Below are 16,120 nucleotides of genomic sequence, written 5' to 3'. Positions count from 1 at the left end.
AACGGAGGAAATATAATCTAACCTTATATGAAATTATAATAATTTGTGAACTTTGTTCTAATTTATTTAAAAGAAAAACTCATTTTATCAAAAATTATTTCCTACTTTTCAATTTTTTTTTTTTTCTTTGAAGCAACCTACTTTTCAATTTTTAGTATAACTTGTCTAACTTAAATTATCTTTTTCAAAACTTGTTTTAGCTAAAATTAGTTAATACTGAGTAGCTTCCTAAAACAAAATACTTGTATAAGGAAACTTTATTTAAAATAAGGGAGCTTATTCCTTAAAAAAAAAAAGGGAACTTATTCAAATAGAACATGGATTTGTTAGTGCGACAGTGACACATATGGGGATAATAAAACCATAAAAAGAATGAAAAATCATTTACATTGATGGCTGAAAATTATTTATCTTTAACAAACTTCAATTATTGGCCCATTTTATTTATTTTTATTAAAATATCACTGTAAGCCGTAATTCTAAACCCATCAAAATCTGACAAAACTACCCATAATTTAATTATTTTTATCCTATGGTCACACTGCATAATTCTTAGATAAGAGTATAAACTAATTTGCATACACCGCCTTTTTTCATCATCTTTTTTATTTTTTGCTTCTAGAAACCTTAGCCTCTTGGCCCTCTTCCCCTGTTCTTATCATATTTTCTCTAGAATCTTTTTATTTTTTTGCCTATAAATATAAATTCCCACAAAAAAAAAATCATAGTATATATTTCTCATCTTCTTTCTAAAACATTATCTTACAATCTTATAAATAGCCACTTTTTCAGAGGAAATAATAGCAACTTCTAATCTTCTATTACAGTTTATTTGAACCTCAATTTCTTTGAGTTTTGAAAAATATGGATACGATTATTCCGGGTTTGATTGATGATTTGGGTAGAGAGTGTTTGATTCGGGTACCCTTTTATGAACTTCCAACAGCAACTTCAGTTTGTAGGAATTGGAAGTATGAAATTAGTGTGCCGGATTTTATCCGGCATCGAAAGGCGGCCGGAGTAGTCCGGCCGATTATTGTGTTAGCTCAAGCTCACTATGAGGGTCCGATTCAAAATTCTGAATCGGACCCTGCTGTGAAGGAGCATCCATCTAGGCCCACATACCGGCTTACGGTTTCAGAACCGAAAGCCGGGATGTGGGCCCAATTACCCCCAATTCCTGGGCATCTCGAGGGATTGCCCATGTTTTGTGGGTTAATTGGGTCTGGTTCGGATCTTGTTGTCATAGGAGGGTGGGACCCTGTGACGTGGAAGGCCTCGAAAGATGTGTTTATGTACAGTTTTTTATATGGCAGGTGGCGGAAGGGTGCAGATATGCCAGGTGTACGGCGGTCCTTTTTTGGATGCGCCGCGTCAGATGATGGTCGGACGGTTTTGGTTGCTGGGGGACATGACGAGGACAAAAATGCCTTGAGTTCTGCGATGTTGTATTACGTGGAAGAGGATAAGTGGGTCTCACTACCTGATATGTGCCGACCACGTGATGAGTGTAAAGTTGTTTTCCATCGTGGCAGGTTCCATGTCATCAGTGGTTACCCAACGGATATGCAAGGGTGTTTCGAGAGGTCGGCTGAGGTGTTCGATTGGTCCACTTGGCAGTGGGGCCCGGTGATCGAGGAGTTTCTAGAAGAAGGTTCGAGCCCGGGGTTGTGCGTGGCTGGTCCTGACCGGCGCATATACTCGTGCATAGGAAGGCGAAGTAGTGATGTGGCTGTCTACCAGGGCGACAAGTGGCAGGTAGTCGCGGAGGTTCCTGCTGACGCGCGAAGCTCCCAATGGTTGGGTTCTTGTGGCGATAAGTTGGTAGTGATTGGGTCTCCAAAATTTGGTGAACCTCATAGTGGTTATATGTTGGATTTGAAGAACTATAAGTGGACTAAGCTTGATATGCCTACAAAGTTTTCAGGGCATGTTCAATGTGGTTTTGTTTTAGAGCTTTAAGGTTGTAGTATTTGCTACTTGTATTTGTAGGGTTAGTGTATGTATATAACTAAATATGTAGCTAAATTTCCGGAGAAGCTTGTGTATATTTTGAGTGGTAATACATCATACTGATCTATATTATATTATTGCGGAGTATGAAGTTTTGGTATGTAATGAACATATATTATACTAGTTTTTGTTATAAACTGTCATGTTTCTTAGACTTAATGGTTTTTTTTTTTTTTTTTTTTTTTTTTTTTTCCTTCCTTTCTTAAAATTGACATGCTACATAATTTTAATAATATTTCCATAATAAGCAATTTTTTGCTATTTCCATAATGATTTATGTCTGCATACAATAGGTAATATTACCTAGATTGCATTTGTTAGTGGTAAATCCATGAAGCACTATTCGTTAACTACTCTGTAATACAATAGTACACTCTTAAAGTACTTGTTAAAAGAACATGTCAAGGCTTTAGGCTTATTATTCACAATTGTTACACTTCTTTTATTTAAACCAAAATTAGTCCACATTTTTCATCATATATATTGTTCTAATCGTATAATAAATGAGAAAAAATTTCAATAATTTCATTTTTTAGAATATTTTTTATGTCAAATCAAAGTGGTATAATCAGGATTAAGTATATGATTGCAATTGAAAGAGAGAAAAATTTTCTAGAATCAGGCAAAAAGGACAATTTATTGAGCTAAAAGTCTACCAGAAGATTAGTCACACTTGACTAGTCTGATTTCTGAACTAAAAAAAGTGGCAATTGCCTTGTGGAACTAGTCAAGTAAAGATTTGTTAGGTTAAAATTTCTACAAGAAGGTCTTATTTTTGCCCTGTCTGATGCTAGACTAGTAGTGCATTTACTGTATTATCAGAATTGTCTTCAGTTTGACAATCTTTGTACACTTTGTATTAGACATTAAGGATCTGTTCTCATTGATTGAACTCAGCTGAACTGAACAGAACTGAACTTATTAGAGCTGAACTGAACATATTAGAGCTGAACTGAACTGAATATTTTATAAGAGAAGGAAATTAGGAGCTGAACTGAATTGAACTTATTAAAGCTGAACTGAACTGAACTGATAATAATCGTATGAGAACACGCCCTAATTTTCCTAATGAGTTGTTATCTCTTGTCAACAGTCAAAATAACTACTCATATTTTCGAAGGTCTCCATCTTATAGACGGGTGCAATGTATACACTTCACATCTTACTCCTTAGCACAAAGCCACAAACATGAAAAAGATGAACGTTAAAGGGTCCCCATTATGGAATTGATTCATACAAAGAAAAGATGCTGAGAAAATAATGCTCGTAGCTCACATGTAAGTTGAGACCAGTTGTCTTACATGGTGAGCTACTCCACTTATCACCAGTAAGTGTTGGGAAAACTTGGTCAGACCCCAGAAGGTGTAAGTTTATGCTTGACCAGTTAAAGATTTATCAAAAAAGCAAATTAGATAAGGTCGAGATAAGACCCTGTTTTATTTATTTTATTTTTATATATTTCAAGAAAAATAAGTTAAGAGTAGTTTACATTAATATATAAGTTCATATAATTTCTGATAAGAATAATAAAGGTTACCTAAAGTAAATTTACAATTAAAATAAGTTCTAATAATGTTTGACAGAGTAAATTTAAATAGAACACACCCTATGAGAGTATAGCCCAATATCTAGAAAAAGGATGACCAATGCAAAGACCATACCTATGTTTTTATTTTTTATTTTTTATTATTTATTTATTTTGTTTGTGTTAGCTATGTCTAGAATTTTTATATATACTCGGATGCACCGTATACCCAACTAACCCAAAGTTAAAGGCCTATTCACATATACTGAACTGAGCTGAAGTGAACTGAATTGAACCGAAGTGAACTGATTGTAGCTGAACTGAATTGAACTGATTGGAGCTGAACTGAACTGAATAGAGTTGAAATGAATATTTTATGAGAGAAGGAAATTAGGAGCTAAACTAAACTGAACTGATCAGAGCTGAACTGATTGGAGTTGAACTGAACTAAACCGAACTGAAATTAAGCTGAAGTGAACATGCCCTAAATTTTACTCTTCATTTGATAATTAAATGAAAAACAATCATCAAAATGAGAACAAAATATTCATGGATGTACGGTACACCCGAGTATATATAACAATCTCTCGGGCTTTCAGCTACAGTATGTCCTAACAATCTGACCCAAATTACATGTTATCAACTTGTTAAAACCGTGTGCCTTGTGCCATGCATGATTAATAAGGTAGGATAGAGTGCAAATTGACAATATTAAAGTTGGATAATTGTCTTTAAGTTTGGTCCAACAGTTATCATGACATGAAAGAACACAGTTTTAATGCACATCAAACAAGTTGCCCCTACATCACACATGCATTTTTTTTGGGAAATACTACGTTGATCTTATCCACAGCAAAGATAAATAAACAAGTCTATATCATAAGTAAACTGCTAATATATATAATTTTTAATTGTCAAAAGCTAACAAACGACCGGAGGACATTGGATAAGCTAACAAAAATAGAAAGATTAATAAAAAATGAACATTAATTACACTAACCGTCGCGTAATTTTGTCATATTTCTCAAATTTAAACACTTTTGGTAGTATTTTATAAACTTATCCAATGTCCTAGGGGCATTTGTTAGCAAGATCCTTTTTAGTTTTATGTTTTTGGCAAACAGATAAGAAATAGGTCCTACGCCCTTTATTGTCACGGTGTTTGGGACTCGAAAACTATCCTTCTAGAAACATGACAACAACAAAGTATTTAGAGCTTTCATAATACATAAATGTCTAGCGCTACATTCCTAACAACAACATACACCAGGGTAGTTTACGGATGATAGATTAGAAGCATAGTTAATACGGAGAAATAATTTTAGACCCCATGGTTATGAATTCCACGTGTTGTCGAGTAATTGGTCTTGATCGATACAAATAGTTTTATGCTATGGTGGTCCTAAAATGGCTTCTCCACATTTATTTCGATCTAGCAACAAGAACAAAATGTAGAGTATCCATAAACCCTTCAAAAGAACAAATTTTGGAATTATTTCACTGACTGACAAACGTGAAGTTAGAAATAAAGGTTGCTTTAATTATTGGAGCGTGCATTTATATTAGATGATGGTCAATTATAACAGGAATAAGTTCTTGGAGAAGTTAGCAGAGGTCAGTGGCATGCCTAGCCTCTAGGGATATACATATACTGTACTACGTAACACAGACAATTTCCTTCGCATAGAACGGTTTCAAATGACGGTTCATGTTAGCTGACCCCAAAATACTCCCACTTCTTCGGGAATTAAGGCTTTGATTTTGTAGTATGAAACATAGAAATACCATTCCCAAGGCTGTTAAAATTTCTATATCAGCAGAGTATATCCTGAAGAATTCTTTGCTTCTTATGTATCTTGGCCGCTGGCTGCCCCTTAATTGTATGTTGGCTGCTAGACGTGTCTACTGTTATACGTGACAATCATGTAGCAGGAACAGTTTAGTGCAAGTGTACTAAATGCCTAGACATGTCGAAGAAGCAAGTAAACAACTATGTTGTGTTGGATGGCAAGAAGTTTCACATCATCTAATGTATTATCAGGAAGATCTTTTGAAGAATACAAGAATAGTATTCTTCCCTGAATAAGAAATGTTCTGATATTCATCAATTTAGTGGCATGACGCTTCCTGATACTAGTAGTAAAAACTCTGTTACCAGATCAAAAAATAAATGGGTAAAATCATCCAATATCAAAATTCTATTTGATTCGCATGCACTTGAACAAGACCTCGAAGAATAACTTGTACATATGCCGCTTCAAGTACATTCTCTCTACCTTTTCCCTACCTCTTAATCCCATTTGCTGCCTAATTGATGGGTTTTTCAACAAATACCTGAGATTTTCAGCCAGTACCTTAGTCCCTGGACGTCCCACGGGATGGAGGAGTCCTGTAATATTTTGCTCAACTATTTCTTTCGTACCACCAGCATCTGTTCCCAGTACCTGTCCCATAAATTAAAGTATAGCTCATCATACACCACTCCATATACATCAGTTAAGTTAAGAACAAGGGCCAGACCTTACGGTTCATTTGATAGGTGGTAATAGGGGTGAGCAAAAAATCAGGGTACCCTGAATTGGAACCGAAACCTGTTAGGAACCGCAGGTTCCGGAACCGGAACCTGTACAAGAGGTTCCGGTTCCGGGTAGCAAATTGGAGAACCTGTTGTGACAGGTTCTGGATCAGGTTCTCAATTTTTTGGAACCGGAACCTGTAGGGTACCCTGTACCTGATAAAAATATCACTTAATTTTTAAATATACACTAATTTGTACTCAATTTTTAAATAATATATATCAAAATTGCAATTATAAAAATATATATATATTAAATTTGTAAGACAACTATTATTAGTTGTCTTATTTGCGAGTTGTAAACATTATAAATTAGTGACTAACCAGCTTTTTATTAAAAAATCTACAAAAAGTTAGTGAGTATCTTATAATACAGGGTACCCTGTAGGTTCCGGTTCCGGTTCCCAATTTCTAGGAACCTGTTCAACAGGTTCCGGTTCCGGTTCCCATTTTGAGGAACCTGTTGCAACAGGTTCCGGTTCCGGTTCCTGGAATTTTTACAGGGTACCCTGTTATGCTCACCCCTAGGTGGTAACATATGTATAATGGTAGTACAAAACTAATGGTAATAGATTTATCCCTAATTTAAAATGATATGTCCCAACTACATGTTAACATAATGAAAACTCCATTCTCAAACACTTATTTCTTCAAATATGAATAGTACCTCTTATTAGCGCCTTTAAAGTGGCAATAACAGTAGAGAAATTTTAAGAACACACATATACAAACAAAAATATTTGGACTAGCATTAACATGAATATTGGCATGATACCTTAGAAATTTATAAATCTAATCAACATCATTAATGTCATTTATCAGACTACTGGATGGGCTGTTATAACTTTCACAAGACCAAGTCTCATCATATAAGCTCATGGCAATACAATTCTTTAAACATTTTCTCCAGTATTAGCCTTATTGCAACAAGAAAAAAAAATCACAATGAATTTGGGGGTAAGGGGGAATCCAGCAGACTAGAGAATATCATTGGAAAACAGGATGACAATGCGTTAAATAATGATACAAAAGGAGGAGAAGAGAAATAAGGGATATGTAGCCCATAAACAAGAAGATGCAAGCTAAGTCAAGAACTCAAGACTTACCGGCAGACCAAATGCCATTGCCTCAATTGTCACTCTTCCAAATGTCTCTCCAAGCCCCTAGTACAATATACAGATTAGTAACATAAGTATACTCCAAGAACAGTTGACCTCAGAAAGACAATTTTCCATTTCCAGATCTAATAATTCATGTTGTCAACGAAAAAAAAAAAATCTTTCAAGAATCATGCAGATCGACGACTCTACGCATTAATAGCCTATGAAAGAGTTTCCCCTCAGCATTGCAAATTCGCAACACATATTAAATTAGTGGAATCATGTCACTTAAACAGATGCAACATGTCTCGTTCACATATTATAATTAATAGATTGAGGTCACTTAAACTGATGCAACATGTCTCAGTTATAGTTTAACTCTTCAAATCAAACCCTATTCATTAACTACAGCTCACTGCTCAGTATATTACTTGTACATATCAGAGAGTATGATGAAATCTGGTGAAGCAAGTAAATGTATCACAATAGCTTCAGAGATTCTTGATATAAGGTGTCACATTTGTGACATATACATCAAATTAGACATGTCAGCCAAATTATGGTGCAGGTTCAGTGAAGATGCAAAGTACCTGAATTTTAACATAAATCTTTACCTGGGAATTGGTGACATAAACATCTGCTGCAGAATACAATGAAGCAACACGTGTTGTTGTTAAAGTCCACAGGATGGATTTTGACAAATTTGAATGCTTCGATGAGAATTCAAGAATTTCTTTCACATACATCACCTTGTTGCTCTTGGATCCAACTGAACCAATTAGAATCTTAAGTTTCTGTCTTGGAATTATCTGAGAAATTTCAGATCTTGTGGGATCTGTGCCAGGCAAGCCGTCAGAAATGCTGCTTTGGGAAGACCCACTAGTGCTATTCGGCTTCAATGCGATACCTCTTAAATGAAACTTCTTAGCCAATTTGGATGCTTTTTTCTCCGTTTCTGGTGAAGTCATTGATCTGACTTTACTTTGAGAAGGTTGTTCTTCAACTACCAAATATGCTGATTCAACAAGAAGGAGTTGACCCTTGGGGTAATTTATGCTGCCTAGAGAAACGACTAGCATATCATGATCTTCCAAACCCATCTCCTGCCTTACAGCTTGTCGTAGCATCTGACGCTTCTGTGACATTCTCTCTGGATTTGTCAAAGGAGTATTAAGTGAGCAGGGGATGCCAGCTACGAAGGCCAATTCATCATTGACAGAAAGGGGAATCAATGCTGTTTGGGTAGTCAATGTAATGTTGTCCTCTTTACACCAGTCAAGCCACTGCTTAGACTGTAATTCAGAGAGGAATACAAGCATTTTCACTCGATTGAGCAAGACTTTTGACCGGTCAAAGTACTCACGACGATTCTCCATGATCCACCAAGCAATTTGATTTGAGCCGGCATTGAAATAAACAAGATATTGCTCTGCAGAGGAAATAACAGAGCATCATACAGATTCGTGTATTCGAAAAAGTAAAAACAATAATCTGAAATAATTACAAATCAAAAAAAGATCGAATAGAAAATTCATAGGAGTTGACATAACACCCACGTGAAGTTAAGTCCATCTTCCTCACTAAGTAGATGTCAAAATTAAAATGCCCAACAGACATTTATACAACAGAAATAGAAAATTCAATGGGAATGACAAAACACCCACGTAAAGACATTTTCTTTCCTCTTTAAGTAAATGTCGAAATTTTTATGCCCAACAGACATTAATACATCATGCAAATGGTGAGCAATGCTTCAGGTATGAAGTATCAATAAAAGATGGGAGGATGTGGCTCATAAAGCTTATAAAACTAATGCTGCAAGTGAGACACCCTTATAGCAGTACAAGAAGTTAATAACTATCCAGAGTCAAAGACTTAAACACATGAACAGCAACAATGTATCCATGAACTATAGGAAGTCTTTAAACCTTCCATCTTCCTAAAATTGTCATATGATCAGAAAAGTGCAAGAAATTACGGAGTACAAACTATCAATTGCGAATAATTCATTTAAAGACATCTTATTACATAGTAATCAGAACAAATAGATACTTGTGTAATAAGAAAGCACCTCATTATAAGTCCAATGTGGTATTCATTTGCTTCCATAGTAGTATGTAGTATTCATTAAAAATTGATCCAAAATTATCTAACAAGAATTTCTAGATGGACATAAACTTGTAATGAAATTATATTTTAATACTTCCTCCATTTGTTTTTAGTTGACACGTTTCTTAATTCACACTTGCCAATGCACAAATTCAATGATTTCGTTAGTTATCATTAAGAAAAAATTATTGTAAAGTCCTTTTATATATGGGCTAGATTTTCTCTTTTTGATTACATGATGCTATTAGTTCACTTAAACCAGCAAAAGGAAAACTAAAATCATTGTTAAAGCATCTAGAGGCAAGCTGAGAAAATAACATCTGAAGTGTAAATTGTTAATATCATTTCAAAGAGTGATGTCATACCTATCCACTGTGCACAGACTGCTGATCCAGCAATGACAAGATCGGCTTTCATGGCAGCTTTGAAGCTGTGTTCTGCCTTGTCATCAATGATCTTGATTTTTCTCTTTGTGAGCTCTGACATTAAACCACCTCGTCTGCTTAGGACTACAGCATGAACCGTTGCCCCACAACTTAAGAGCTCCGTTGCTAGCTCCAGCATGGAAAGGGGAGCTCCAGTCATTGACAGTTCATGAAATATCAAGACAAAGTTTCTAGACCAGACTAGACGTGCAAAGAGTTCATTCCTATCACATGTTCCTGTTCGTTTCTCAGGACTCCATTCCAGAATTCTATCCTCGGTAGAGGCAAATGGGCCAACTAGCAACCGATAGGTAGAATTACTCATTGGAATCTGCTCTTCCAGCACATCCTCCGCATCTCTTGTTCTAAATTCTTCCCCAATCTTTCGTCTACCACGTGATTTACTCTGTGAGCCACGCCTCCCTTTCTTACTCCTCTTTTTAGAAGGCACAGTCCGGGGAGGTCGAATTCTAGGAGGTAAAATAACATCTGCTTCTTCAGTCAAAGATAAATCTATGCTACTATTTAATTTGATCCCATTTCCTACAAGACTACGACTAGACCGATTCTTCACATTAAAAATATCATCTGATTTCAATTCACGATGCTGATTCTGCACTGAATCAACATACTCATTCCTGGAATTACTCCCAAACCCAACTTGAGTACCTTCATTATCCCCATGAGCCCACCTAGACTGGATGTAGAATCCACCATAAGTCCACAGAGTAATCAAAAGTAACCAGTACACCACCCGACTATTTTTAAACCACTGAAACCTACCCCCACCAGATCTACCATCTTGCCTAGGTGTTCGAGTAGAAGGAAGCCTCCGAAACGTGGGAGAAGACCTAGGGGTCGACCTTCCGGACAATGTAGGCTTTAAGGTCCTCAATGCTGATGGCCTAATCACATTTCCCAGCAAATCCTCGTCGTTATGATTGTCCTCCATTTACAACTCCCTACTCAAACTATCCTATTAATAATACACCATTATCTCACAAAATGTATCAAGTAGCACAACCTATAAAATTTGAAATCAATTAAACCCCTTGAAATGGGTCAAGATCCAAAATGCTTTACAAACACATCCTTTAACAGCTTCTTAATCTCAGATTCTGCAAACTACAATTTCAAGGTTACAGAAATTAATATACTGAATTCAAGAATTTAGTTCAAACACATTCTCCAGAACAATTGATCACCAAATCTTCCTACTCAAAACATCAAAATCTACTGTTTGTATAGATAATTAACACCCCAAAATTTATCAATCCAAAAAAGTTGCTTAAATAACATTACAAAAAGCAATTCATAGCAATGCAAATTCAAGAAACATGACAATCACACAATTTAATACAAAACCCACAAAGTCCAACATTTATTCCACTCATTTTTTTCTAATGGGTATTTTACAAAAACAAAATAGTATATGCTTCGTTATAAATAACAGAAAACTGCTGAACTCTTTAAAAAAAATCATGAAAATAGAATAAGCAAAGATATAAAAGGAAAGAAAACCCATTAGCAGAACTATGAATAATTTCCTTCAATGGAAAAAACCCAGAAATAAAATAATTTCATTCATTTTTATTTTTTTAAAAAAATCACAAACAAATGAGAAAGCGACGAAAACAATACCATTGAATGCGCCAATAACTTTCCTTTCTGGGAATTTTTTATGGAATGTACAAAGATTCAGAGAAGCTGCTGAAGTTAACTATGATGTAGTAGCAACAACAAAATCAGCTCAATTTTAAGCAATATTTTTCTTTAATTTTTTTTTTGTTATGAAATATATAGAAATTAGAGGATTAAGAGAAGAAGGTAAAAAGAGAAGTATTACTACTTTTATATATTACTCTTGGTAATATTTTTTGTGTATCATACAAGTGAAATTACATGGCTATTTATAGTAGTAAAAACCACTATTACATTGTGGGCTATAACCTTAGAGGGTGGCAATCAGGGTTGGCTACTACATTAAATGTAATGAAGAAATTGGAGTGTGGACATTCACACCTTGACTAAATTAATTAACTCTTAACACTCCCCCTTGAATGTCCATACAGAATAGGGTATATGTTGCCTCGTTAAAACCTTGCTAGGTAAAACCCTTTAGGATAAAAACCATAGCTAAGGGAAAAGAGTACAACAATATATTACTATATGCTTTAGTGTACTGCCTCATTAAAAACCTTGTCAGGAAAAACCCATTGGGATAAAAACCTGATCGAAGGGAAAAAGAGTGCAGTGCATATAATGCTCCCCCTGATTTTAACATAGTTTATGAAGACAACGCATCCCAATCTTGTGGACCAACCGCTCAACACTCTTCGAAGGTAGGGACTTTGTAAACAAGTCTGCAAGATTATCAGATGATTGGATCTGTTGGACATTTATCTTCCCTTCCTTCTGCAAATCGTGTGTAAAGAACAGTTTTGGGGATATATGTTTAGTCCTATCACCTTTAATATATCCTTCAGTTACTTGTGCGATACATGCAGTATTATCTTCGTAAATGATGGTTGGACTTTCAGTTACTTCTTTCATCCCACATTCTTCTTGGATATTGCCGATCATTGACCTTAGCCATACACACTCACGTCCTGCTTCATAAAGGGCAATCAACTCAGCATGATTTGATGATGTCGCAGTTAAGGTTTGCTTTGTTGATTTCCAAGAAATTGCAGTTCCACCATAGGTGAACAGATATCCAGTTTGTGACTTGGCGTTTTGTGGGTCTGATAGATATCCAGCATCTGCATATCCGATGAGGGTGGCATCTTGCCTTGATTGATAAAACAAACCAAGATCTTTTGTTCCTCGTAGATATCGTAGTAAGTGTCTTACTCCTTTCCAGTGTCTCTTCGTTGGTGTGTTGCTAAACCTGGCTAACAAATTCACAGAAAAAGCTATGTCTGGTCTAGTATTGTTAGCTAGATACATTAGAGCCCCAATTGCACTTAGATATGGTACTTCAGGACCAAGGACATCCTCGTTTTCCTCTCGAGGTCTAAATGGATCATATTTCATAGTCAAAGACCGAACAATCATCGGGGTGTTTGTTGGGGTCGCTTTGTCCATGAAAAAACGTTTTAACACTCTTTCGGTGTAGTTAGACTGATGGACGAAAATACCATTATTTAAGTGCTCAATTTGCAATCCAAGGCAAAATTTAGTTTGTCCAAGGTCTTTCATCTCAAATTCTTTCATCAAGTATTTTGCAGTTATTTCAAGTTCATTTGGGGTTCCAATGATATTCAAGTCATCAACATAAACTGCAACAATTGCAAACCCTGATTGTGATCTCTTAATGAAAACACAAGGACTGATTTGATTATTCTTGAACCCTTCTTTCATAAGGTATTCACTAAGACGATTATACCACATCCTCCCAGACTGTTTCAATCCATAAAGTGACCTTTTTAATTTTATGGAAAGTTTATGTCTAGGCTTGTGGTTTTCTGGTAATTTTAGTCCATCTGGGACTTTCATATAAATATCTGTATCGAGTGACCCATATAAATATGCGGTCACTACATCCATCAATCGCATCTTTAGTCCTTCTGAGACTGTCAAGCTTACCAGAAATCTTAACGTAGTTGCATCAACTACGGGAGAATATGTCTCCTCATAATCAATCCCTGGAATTTGAGAAAAACCTTGGGCTACAAGTCTTGCCTTGTATCTAACAATTTCATTTTTCTCATTTCGTTTTCTCACAAATACCCACTTGTATCCAACTGGCTTTACACCTTCTGGTGTAAGGGTTATTTTTCCAAACACTTCTCGTTTTTCGAGTGACTTTAACTCTGTCTGCATTGCCTCTTTCCATTTTGGCCAATCATGCCTGCAACGACATTCTTCCACTGTTCTTGGTTCACTATCATTTTCGTCAGATGCCATTTCAATTGCAATGGAATATGCAAATATTTCATTTACGATAACATCATTTCTATTCCAATAATTCCTGGTAGAAACAAAGTTTATTGAAGTTTCATTGTTATCGATGTCATGGTCATCTTGTTCATCCCCTTTCGGATTATCATCTTTTTCTCTATTCTCATCTGTACTTTGTCTTTCTTGACCTTCCGTAAGGGGAATGTTGTTGATCTCATCAGGTCTTTTTAATTTTCTTGGTTTAGAGTCTTTTGAACCAAGTGGTCTTCCACGCTTTCGGCGTGCTAGAGATTCATTTTCAATGATCTTATCACCAGATGGAATTTCAATTCGTGCAGGGGCATTTTCAGCTGGTATATGTGATTTTGTCACTTTCTTTGCATCTATAAATGCATCAGGCAGCTGATTTGCAATGCTTTGTAAATGAACAATTTTCTGAACTTCTTGTTCACACATATTTGTTCGTGGATCAAACATTGACAATTGTGTTGCATTCCAAATGATTTCTATTTCTTTCTTTCGTGGGTCCACTTTCTCTCCCCCTAAGGCTGGGAATACTGTCTCATTGAAATGACAGTCGGCAAATCTGGCCGTAAATAAATCACCGGTCATTGGTTCAAGATATTTAATTATGGAGGGTGATTCAAATCCAACATAAATTCCCAGCCTTCTTTGTGGACCCATCTTTGTTCGTTGGGGTGGAGCAATAGGAACATACACCGCACAACCAAAAATTTTTAGATGTGAGACATTAGGTTCTCGACCAAAAACTAATTGTAGTGGTGAGAACTTATGATAAGCAGTTGGTCTCAATCTAATTAGAGTTGCCGCATGTATTATGGCATGACCCCAAGCAGATGAAGGCAATTTTGATCTCATCAATAATGGCCTTGCAATCAATTGTAGTCTCTTAATTAATGACTCAGCAAGTCCATTTTGTGTATGAACATGAGCTACTGGATGTTCTACAACAATTCCAATAGACATACAATAATCATTAAATGTTTGGGATGTAAATTCCCCAGCATTGTCAAGCCTTATTCTTTTTATTGTATGGTCTGGAAATTGTGCTCTTAGTTTAATAATTTGAGCAAGGAGTTTTGCAAAAGCAACATTTCTACTGGATAAGAGACTTACATGTGACCATCGAGTTGAGGCATCAATTAATACCATAAAATATCGGAATGGTCCACATGCAGGATTAATTGGTCCACAAATGTCTCCTTGAATCCTCTCTAAAAATGTTGGAGATTCAGTAGCAATTTTGTTCATAGATGGCCTTATTATTAATTTGCCAAGTGAACATGCAGAGCATGTTAATTCATCTGATCGAGGGATTTTGACATTCCTAATTGAATGTCCTACTGAATTTGCTATAATCTTGTGCATCATTCCTGTACCAGGATGACCCAAACGATCATGCCATAAATTTAGCAGATTCTTATCATCTAACTTCTGGTTAGATATCGAATTTATTTCAACTGGTCGTATATCTATATGATATAACCCTGAAGAATATGCTGGCAATTTCTCATACACATGTTTCTTGCCATGTTTTTCTGCCGTGAGGCATAAATATTCCTTTTGATCCACTATCATTGTTTCTAAATGAAAACCATTTTGACGCACATCTTTAAAACTTATAAGATTTCTTCGAGATTTACTCGAATATAAAGCGTCATTAATGATTAATTTTGTTCCATTTGGGAGTATTATGCAAGCTTTTCCAGAACCTTCTATTAGCTTGGCTGACCCAGAAATGGTATTAACATTTGCTTGAAACAATCTTAACTTTAAAAAATATTTTCTATCCTTCAGAATAGTATGTGTTGTTCCACTGTCCAAAAGGCATTGAAATTTGGAACCAACTTCGGGCGGATCCATTTCTTCATAAAATAATAAGTACAAGATTAGTTTAAGATAATTAAACTGGACTTACTTTATTAATGATGAAAAATTAAGAGTACATAATTTGAACATGAAAAAAAAACATACAAGAAAAGTACATAATGAAAACATAATACATATCATAGTAATTGATGAATTATCTAAACATGATTATTCTCTCCAAAGATAAATTCACCACCAGCTTCACCATTGTCTATGTGGAAATCAGACACATCAAGGCTAATTCCAGGGACATTTTCTTCATTAACATAATTTGTTTCGGCATGTTTTTCTTTCCCTTTAATGGAAGTCTGGTATAGTTCTACCAGATGTTTGGCCGTACGACAAGTACGTCCCCAATGTCCAGTCATGCCACATCTATAACATGTGTCTTTTCCTTTTGTGGTGGCTTGATTTTTGTTTCCTTGTTGATGCCCCCTTTGAGTGTTGTTTCTAGGGGGAAATTGGCCTCTACCACGGCCATAACCACGTCCACGGCCACGTCCACGGAAATTTCCACGACCTCTGCCACGGTTATTATATTTTCCACGTCCACCTCTATGGGCAACATTTGTCTCGGGTG

General features: G+C 35.8%; 2 protein-coding genes across 2 annotated transcripts; one reads left to right on the top strand and one right to left on the bottom strand.

Moving 5' to 3' along the window:
- Window positions 1-737: 737 nt before the first annotated feature.
- On the top strand, window positions 738-2,090 carry LOC145620688 (F-box/kelch-repeat protein At1g80440-like). The gene has a single exon (XM_081675396.1). It carries the CDS (start codon window positions 865-867, stop codon window positions 1,960-1,962), a length of 1,098 nt encoding a protein of 365 aa, XP_081531522.1. The 5' UTR covers window positions 738-864; the 3' UTR covers window positions 1,963-2,090.
- Window positions 2,091-5,389: 3,299 nt separating this feature from the next.
- On the bottom strand, window positions 5,390-11,527 carry LOC145620880 (uncharacterized). Its single transcript, XM_081675603.1, has 5 exons — window positions 11,389-11,527; window positions 9,688-10,872; window positions 7,828-8,642; window positions 7,220-7,276; window positions 5,390-5,982 (listed from the first exon to the last, which is right to left on the bottom strand). Exons 2-5 carry the CDS (start codon window positions 10,697-10,699, stop codon window positions 5,737-5,739), a joined length of 2,130 nt encoding a protein of 709 aa, XP_081531729.1. The 5' UTR covers window positions 10,700-10,872; window positions 11,389-11,527; the 3' UTR covers window positions 5,390-5,736.
- Between the last annotated feature and the right edge of the window lie 4,593 nt (window positions 11,528-16,120).

The sequence above is a fragment of the Chenopodium album genome, chromosome 27 (genome assembly GCF_948465745.1).
Source record: "Chenopodium album chromosome 27, dcCheAlbu1.1, whole genome shotgun sequence".
NCBI classification, from domain to species: domain Eukaryota; kingdom Viridiplantae; phylum Streptophyta; class Magnoliopsida; order Caryophyllales; family Amaranthaceae; genus Chenopodium; species Chenopodium album.
The sequence above is the reverse complement of the archived record's forward strand: the minus strand, read 5'-3'. Positions and strand labels throughout refer to the sequence as shown.

Bases quoted from the DNA above. Each gene is read 5' to 3' on its own strand.
- LOC145620688 (XM_081675396.1), top strand. From the start codon at position 865: ATGGATACGATTATTCCGGGTTTGATTGATGATTTGGGTAGAGAGTGT.
- LOC145620880 (XM_081675603.1), bottom strand. From the start codon at position 10,699: ATGGAGGACAATCATAACGACGAGGATTTGCTGGGAAATGTGATTAGG. The intron at 8,643-9,687 runs GTATGACATCAC...TTTCCTCTGCAG, and splicing joins AGTCTGTGCACAGTGGATAG to AGCAATATCTTGTTTATTTC. The intron at 5,983-7,219 runs GTAAGTCTTGAG...TTTATGGGACAG, and splicing joins CAATGGCATTTGGTCTGCCG to GTACTGGGAACAGATGCTGG.